Here is an 8636-nt window from a genome sequence, read left to right on the forward strand (position 1 = left end):
TTCCCAGTTCTTAGAAGTCAAATTCAAGCAGTTGGAAACACCTCTTGGTAACCCACTGGATTTTAATCGTGGTCCCCGTTTGTAGAACACAAGGAACTGTCACTGAGCGTGAGTGAGTGAGTGAGTGGGGAGGATGTTTGAATACTTGGGGAATTGGAAGATTCATGTCATTCAAAGTGGATGTGTTTAGCCTGAATGTTACAGGACCTGAGCAGAATGACGGTCAGACAGAGTTAGCTTTCAGGAGGATGTTAGTCCTCACAGAGTTAAAGTAACAGCTTGTGGCCACATCTGACACAGCAAATATTATGTGTGACATGCACCAGTGGCCTTTGTATACATTCTCAGACTTAATAGCACCATGTTCCCTTTTCATAGGTGCTTGGTAAAGGACTGAAGGACTAAAGGTAGCAACAACTCCCTTCTACTCCATGTGCTGCCTCAGGGTGAAGGTAGGGGTGTGTTTTTTGGAGGTAGACGCTGGGAAGAGCTGGGAGAGAATGATTTGCACTACTTCAGTATTGGCCAGCAGAAATTATTAGCACCAAATTCAAGTAAGAAGAAAATAAAAGTAGAGGGGAAAAATCTTGGATGGATGAAAAGCGCCTCAGCTTTTCAGGCTTTGTTGTCTTCCTGGCACTGGGTTGAAACTCAGCTGAGCTCGGTTGGTCAGAAAGAGCCAGGGAAGTAAAGCTGTGATCTTGACAGCTTAATCTCCAGGTTTTCTTGTGGTGTCCATGGAAGTGTTTTCAAACAGGCATGGGAAGACTTAGCTTCTTTCCTTTTAGAACTATGCAAAGAGAAAGAGAAGATAATGGAGGAACTCAGGAAATTCAACTGATTGTTTCAATTATATTTTTGTTTACTTGCTATTTAGGTAGTGGGTTGACAGGTTTGCAAACAGCAATGAGATTATGGCTCTCGAATTAACCTTGGGCACCCTCCACGCACTGGTGTAGGCCAGGAGGATTTGGATAGCACAACTGTCCTCAGTCATGACTATGCTAACAGCTCCAGAGAATCCTGTTTATTGTGGAAGAAGCATCTGGGAGAGTTTAATGAGAAGGGTAAAAATAGGGAATCCTTAGAATGGGAGAATTTGCAATCTGTGGTAGGAGTTGCACACCACAAATCTGCTTCTAAGGCGGGAAATTCACAACCTATTTATTTTAAAGAAAAAGCTTTCCTCTTCTATGGTTACTCCTTCTCATGCCTCTTGATTTCCGGATATTTTTCTTGATGAGTATGAAGTCTACTGTTCTATCCCCAGTGCTTCCCCCTCCTTTTAATGGAGAATAGGCCTGAATAAATGGTCTGTGCCTGGACCCCTCCCTGAGCTTGCCCCATCTATCTGAGCTCAAAATTGGGATGGGAGGAAGGCCTTTTGGAAATACCAGGGCTTCTAGGCCTGGGTGAGATGGATGCAGAAGTGGCGGCTGTGGGCTGAACGGTGGTCAGCCTCACAGTCAGGCTGTCGGTGTCCTGGTGGTGTACCCCAAGGGTGGGCACTGGAGCTAGTCCTTCTCAAGGGCTTCTTTGTGTGCCAGAGGGAAGGGCAGAATACACCCTCAGTGATCTGCTGATGGCGCACATCGGAGAGGAGTGGCTGAGGCACCAGGTGGGGTCAGAAGAACCCTGCCAGGCTGGAGAAGTGGGTTGGTGGGAACCTCATGAAGGTCAATGAAGGGAAATGCCACGTCCTGCCCCTGGAGTGGAATAACCCCTGTGCTTCAGTAGCACGTGATGGGGCTGTCCAGCTGGAAAGCGGCTTGGGCAGAAAAGGCCTTGGGTGTGCTGGTGGACACCAAGTGGAACACGAGCCACTAGTGGAGCACAGAATGCAGACAGTCTCCCGAGCAGCATCCCTGGCAGGTCAGGGGAGGTGATCATTCCTCTGTCCTCAGCCATGGTGAGGCCACACCTGGAGTGGTGGGTCCAGCTCTGGGTTCCCAGAACAAGAGACATGGACATACTGGAACAAGTCCAGAAAGACCATGAGGGTGGTTAAGGGACTAGGGCATCCCAAAGCAAGAGCACAGGCTGAGATTGCTCAGCCTGAAGAAGGCTGAGGGGGATCTTACCTGTGTGAATAAATGCCTTGATGGGAGGAGTAAAGGAGATCCAGACTTTGCTTAGTGGTACCCATTGACAAGGCAAAGGGCAATGGGACCTTGAACGACCTGCTGTGAGCAGTAGGGTGGATGAGATGATCCCCCCCATCGCTCCCAACCTCAGCTGTTGTGTGAAATACAAGCTTTTGGGAGCTGAAAGCTTTCTCGGAGTATCTTTCAGATCTTTGTGTTAAACAGGAAGGAGCTCATTCAGTTTTGAAAACAAGATAAAGACAAGTCACATTCTATAAAAATCCCTTTGCAATGCTTTGGTATAGGCTGTGAAGTCTTTTTAAACACATTTATATAACACACCTTTGCTTTTTTTTGCAGCAACGCTGCCCTTTTGTCTGAGCTCTTCAGTGCTAGAAATGTTTTGAAAAGATGGGGTTTTTTTACAGGAGTGTAAGAGAGATGCAACCTGCTATAATGTTGCTGGTTTTCATAAATGACTGCAAAGCATTTGCATGTCTTGAGACACCTTTTCTCTCTCATGAGCCAGAACATTTGTGTAAAAGACAAAAAAAACCCAATTCTCTTCCTGCTGTGATATCCCAGCGACAAATGTTTCTTTTTCTGCCTTCTGTATCATCTAGATTTTGCAGCTCTATCACTAGCAATGTGAGGCTGAAAGCCAGCAGTTGTTTTTCCCCTCTTTTTGTTCCACCACCCTCAGCTACAAAGGATATGGATTTCTCTGAAAATATAGAAGTGTGCAGGACACAGGAATTGAATGAAGCTAAAATGGGAATTAGTTTAAGGATAAAAAAACCCAACTGACGTGGAGCACCTTGATGACGGTTTTACAAAGTAGCTTTCTGGCTACAAAAGCACTTTAATGATAGAAGGAAGTCCTAATGTGCCAAGGCTGGCCACCTGCTCAGTGCTTCTGTCACCTCTCTATCAGTAGGTATATTGCATGAAGCTACCAAAGATCCATCCCTCGATGGCTGTCACTACTGCTTTTAGCAGACTAGTTTGGGAATGTGAAGAAGGAAGAAAATGTTTGTTCTTTCGGCTAGATTTCATTGTATTCCATCCCCCTCAACAGAAAAGTGGTTTAAAGCATGCTTAAGCCTCAGCAAACTACGGCATGTTCCACCTGGCTGATAGATGCCCTAGGTGGCCTTTTAGCTCTGGTACGTAGCTATTTAGCAAAGCGCAGTGCTGAAGTGGAAGGGGCATCTGATTTTGGAAAACAGAATGGGAGGTCTTCTCCGTGCAGATGTCTGTCTTCCTACAGAATCAGTTCTAGAGAATGTTATGTCTTTTCCATCAAAAGAAAAAGCAGGCTTAATAATATCTCCATATGTCTGCAGTTGCTTTCTCAGGTACATTGTCTGCCTACAGCTATTTTTTGTTCTCCCTCAAAGTTCTTCTTGCCTGATTCATAATCTCAAAAATGAGCGTAGAATTCAATATACCTCAATGGTGAATTTCCCAAGGTGGGGTTAAACCAGGCTTAGCTCTGTTTTGATTTCTGCTTTGTTTCACAGGCACGTCTAGAGCCTTGTGAGCAGGGATGCCCATTTGCATTCAACAGATAATTTGTTTCTTTCCTAACTGGATTTTAGGTGGAAAATATGCACCACAAATACAGCGAAGAACATAGTCACGTAAGGATTAATGCAAAGCAAGCAGCAGCTCCACTGTGTGTTGCAAGAGTGCCAAGTGAACGTTTCAGCTTTATACCAACCTATTTACCTACCTTTGGTAATGTAGAGATAGAAGAAGTCACAGTAGAAGATGGTTTGTACCACCCCGGAAACTACAGCGATCTGGTCGTAGAAATTCTCCGTGTAGTAGCGCCAGACCCAGTTGGCAATGTAGAGAGCCCGGTAGAGGCCCAGGAAGAAAAGGTAGTGTGTCGTGATGGTCTCTGCTTCCCCTGTCTTGCTGATCATGAAGAGCTGAGGAAGGATAGCCACGGACTCCAAGTAGATGGAGAAGGTCCAGAGTATCTGTGAGGTGCATAATGAAGGCAGTGGAGAGACTTGGTACTGGTTAATATGCATTAAGACCCTAAGCTTTTCATTTGGCAGAGCAGCGATGTGTGAGCAGGATGAGTAGCGCTGCTGGAGTTGGGGGAAAATCAGCTTGCTGTGCTGAGACTGAGAGGAGACAGCGCTGAGCTGCGCTGTAGACGGTGCAATCCTCGAGGCATGCCAACTTTGCCTTTCCTGTCTGCTTTTGCTGTTAAAACTCTCAACCATTCAACATGCTGCTCACTCCGCTGTCTGGCATCAGGCTGCTGCTTCCCCTCCCCTTTCCTGCCTCAGGTTTTCCTTACCTCCAAGGGCGTGAAGCTGTGGTTCTCCAGAAATGACAAGCCGGTGACCGGGACCAGCAGGAACTCCAGGCGAAAGGAGTCATTGTCGCTGTCAAAGGTTTTCCGGAATTTCACGTAGATCATGTACACGGTGACGTAGGCACATATCAAAAAAATGACCTGGGGGGGAGTCAAATGAAGAGAGATGGCAAAACCTCACCTGCAATTGCACCTCTGTGCTTGAAGAGAGGATGGTTTTGCCCAAGTCAAGATCTGCTGGGGCCATGCCTGGGTGAGACAGTGGTGAATGCTTTTCCTTGCGCTGGCCTGTGGATTGACATCTGCTGAGGGTACCCCAGTGGTCAACTAAAGATTGCTCCACCACGAGGATCGCACTTGTTTGAGTGAGGAGGTTTTGCTTGGTGGTAGCCGTCTGTTAATGCACCAGGCTCGATTCATGGTCTCTTGTCCTGGTTTTGGTGGTACTAAGTGTGGTGGGCTCAGCTTGCTCACTGACTGCTGCGAGGGGGTTTCTTGGTCGGTGGGGGGACAGTGACACAGAACAGGTATCTTTACCCTTCCTGGCTGAAAAACTGACTTAGTGGCTGGGTACCCTCACCTCCCTGAGCAACCACGGTGAGCTGGGGGGAACCTCTGCTTCTGCACTGCCCTTTCCTTACCTTCATCACAGTGTTATAGACAGAGATGAAGGTTGTGAACAGGTCCAGATAGCGGGTTGTGAAGACGAGTGCGAAAAGAATCTGACTCTTCCCAGAGATACCTGCACGGCAGGGAGAAGAAGAGAAAGTAAAGCAGACGAGAGGAAGGACCCTTTAGGGTAGGCAGTTGTATACACGCATGTTGCTTTGTGAGCCAGGTCTGGCGTGCTCGTGCTGTGGTAGCTGTAGACTCAACTCAGGACTGGCTGGAGTCTCCCATGTAACACTGCAGGTTCCTGCTGATGCCCCTGAACCCTGCCTTGGGTTGTAGGTAGAGGCACTTGGTGGGCACATTCACTGCTTGGGCCAATTCAGTCCTTGCTGTCATCGAAACACCTTTCTCTTCCCTCCCTTGCCTTCTTCACCTTGCCAGGGGCTGTGTGATGTGGCGTCTGCCACACGAGGGAAGAGCTGCGGGATCAGGGACCAGTACGGGGATGCTGATGGAATTTGGTCACTGCTGGCAGGGAGATGCAGCCAGACCCACCCATTTCCCTACCTGTGATAGCAGCAGCAGCGCTGCAGCCCAGCCCCTGAGTCTCTTGGGGAGGAAACCATGAACTCTGAGCAAAATCTTCCTGTGGAAAGCTGCAGCCCTGATTTCCTATCCCAGGGACAGGGCAGCCCCTGCCCACCTGCTGCCAGGTCCTGCAGCCTAAGGCAGCTTTCTCTCCAGGTTGTTGGGTTTGGTGCTACCACAACTTCTTGTGCTCATTTTCCACCTTTGGCCTCTCTGTCCTCTCCTTCGCTTTACCACCCCAGGGCCAACACCTGCCTGAGGCTGTGCGCCTTGCCACATCACATCCTTCCAACACTGCTGCGACAGGGAGACCTCCCAGAGGAAGAGGAGGAGAAGGATTACTTCCCTTAAAGAGCCCACCAGGGAAGGCTGCCAGTTTGTGTGCACTGTCACTGGCCTTTTTAGCACTCATTTCACTTGTACTCCTCGCAAAGCCGCCCTCCAAGAAGAGCCCCCCTCCTCCCCTGGGGTGTGGGCGCACTCACCAGCACAGGACTTGGACTTCAGGATCTTCATCAGGAGGATGATGATGGCCAACAAGTGGGAGACATCCCCCAGGATGCGGAAGACGTTCATGGTGCTGGGGGGGCTCCTCTAGGGCGAAGGGAGCAGGGCCCTTTCTGCAGGCAGGGAAGGCGAGGGCAGGGAGTTTTTCGTCCCAAGCCTCAACCGAGTGAACGCTTCCTTGCAGCTCAACTTTCCTTTCCCCCGAGTAAGGAGCTCTCTCTTCTGGCAGAGGGAAGTTCAGGCTCCCCTGTGCCCTGGCTGCCTGCGCCCTCCCCGTGCCAGGCCCCCAAGCTGGATGCCTCCCTTGCTTCTTGCTTACTTTCTCCCCCAAGGTGGATTTTCTCTCTCCCCCTTCCAGAGCTTCCTCGCCCTGCTCCAGGCCGAAAGCCGGGCTTTGTCCCGTGGGGAGCCCCGGGCTGTGCTGGCCCAGCAGCCCCGAAACCAGGCTGGGTGACGGTGACGTGGCTCCTGGCTGGCCAGGGAGGAGAGGGAGGAGGCGGCGGAGGCGGGAATAACTGCGCTGGTTTTCCTCTTTTCCTTTTTTTTCCCTTCCTCTTTTTTCCTTCCCCAACTTGTCTCAAGTTACACGTGGAAGTGTCGTTAAAAGGGAAAAGGCAGAGCGAGAGGGATCCCCATCTCTGTCTTTGGGGATGCACCCTCACAGAAGGGCCAGCTTTCCAGGGACATTCCTTGTGGGTGCGTTAACCCCTGTCCTGCTCCCTGCCAGCAGCCTCCTGCCCTTTGCCTTTCCCAGCCCCGTCCCACCTCCAGCACCTTCTCCCCAGCGCTCCCCCTTGCCTCCAGGAGCAAATGAAGCAATAGGGAGAGATGTGGATTATTACAGCTGCAGCTGTATGTCACACCCCACTTCCACAGGGCATCACGGGCAGCCATTCCCTGATGCCCCCCCCCCCCCAAGGCAACCTTGCCGTTGGGTATCCTGTCTGGAGCAGCGCAGATCCCAGAGCCCAGCCCTGGAGGAAAGGAAAGATCCTCCCAGGGGCTGGTTTGAAACAAACTTCGCTGTAAATATGAATCCTGGATTCCTGCAAGTGGATTGCAAACGGCACAATGCGCACGTGGAGTGCAGGAAGCACATGGGTGCTGCTGGGTTTATAGGTTTAACAAGAGAGGAGCCTATTAGTGATGATCCTCAAGTTTCAGTGTGTTCGGGAACAGCCCTGGGTGGCCAGCCTGGCTGGGATAAACCTTGTCCTTGCAGCAGTGGTCACACAGGGCGGTCTCATGGCAGCAGCAAGGGTATCTCTGCATCGAGACAGGGCCATTGGATCTTCATTATCTAATTGCTCATGTAAATGTGCTTTAGTACAACCAAATGGGTGGTTTAATTTGTCACCTCATTTCCGAACAACTCACATCTGGCTGTGGTTGTGTGACCCTGCCTGCTTCTGCCGCTGACACCCTCCCTGTCCCCAGTGTCACCCATGGCCATCTCCTCCACATCTCCCTCCATCCTTATGGGCTCGCTTGGAGTAAAATCCCTAACGATTGAAGTGTAAAAATATTATTCCCGGTGCTCACTGAGAGGACTAACAACTCTATTAACATCACCGGATTCCTTTCTGAATGCATTTGCATATATTTCCTCCCTGCCCATTAGGCTGGCTGCCGTGTTTTCCCTCTCTGCTGTTCCAGCACCTGCCACACTGGGCTTTCCCAGACACATTCCCAAGCTGGGCTGGAAAACACCCGCTCAGCTCTGGGAAACTGGGGAGGGCCTGGTCAAGGCACCAAGTTAGGGGTTGGTGTGATAGGAGGGGAGCAGGTTAGACTAAAGGAGAGCATCAGCAAAGGGTCAAGGGGGTAGGGACCGGCTGAAATCACGTCTCCAGCCATGGGAGCTGCCTGGGGTTTCAGCAAGCTTCTCCAAAGCCATGTGGCTGCTGGTGAAAGCCAAGCCCCAGCCCTGGTGGCCCAGCAGGTCCCTTCCCAGGTGGGCAGAGATTGGTTTGAGCGGTGGAACAGGCATGGGGGGCTTCATGGGAAGGAAGGAGTTCACTCTTTTGACAGCTCCTCTGCCAAGCTCCTTGGGTGCAAAGTCTGAGAGCCCTCAGCATCCTCTGGACCCTCCACTGCTCTTCACAGCTTCTGTTCCCACCCAGGGGATGAAGCTTCCTGTGGATGGGTAGAACTGTTGTGGGTGGCAAAGGTCCATCCTCTTCATCTTGCGCCTTCCCAAGGAGAGCTGACGGGCCCCAAGGCAGGCTGTTATATGCTGCTGTAACACCAGCAACCACCAGCTGAGGTGACCACCAGAGGGACTCCATGGGAGCAGCCGAACCCAGCTCACCCAGCTGGCGCAGGGCGGTGGGGTTACGGTCTCCCATCGGACACCCTCATGCGGCACTCGGGAGGACGGTGGGAAAGCTGCTGGGAGGGCGAGGGGCACCCGGGCGCTTAGAGGAGGGAAAAGCTGGCACATGATGTGGGAGCAAGTAAAAATAAACCTTCCCTCCTCCCTCCCTGCCACAACACGAAGCGCCTTGCAC

The 8636-nt window shown here is 51.0% G+C and overlaps 1 protein-coding gene across 1 annotated transcript; it reads right to left on the minus strand.

The window, feature by feature from the left end:
• Positions 1 to 749: 749 nt before the first annotated feature.
• Positions 750 to 6195, minus strand: KDELR3 (KDEL endoplasmic reticulum protein retention receptor 3; the record flags this gene model as incomplete). The annotated part of the gene is made up of 5 exons (XM_080632310.1): positions 750 to 790; positions 3820 to 4072; positions 4402 to 4560; positions 5061 to 5161; positions 6105 to 6195. The coding sequence occupies 5 exons, from the start codon at positions 6193 to 6195 to the stop codon at positions 750 to 752; spliced, it is 645 nt and encodes a 214-aa protein (XP_080488436.1).
• Positions 6196 to 8636: the final 2441 nt, after the last annotated feature.

Source organism: Psittacula echo, assembly GCF_963264785.1.
Source record: "Psittacula echo genome assembly, chromosome: 1".
In the NCBI taxonomy this organism is placed as follows: domain Eukaryota; kingdom Metazoa; phylum Chordata; class Aves; order Psittaciformes; family Psittacidae; genus Psittacula; species Psittacula echo.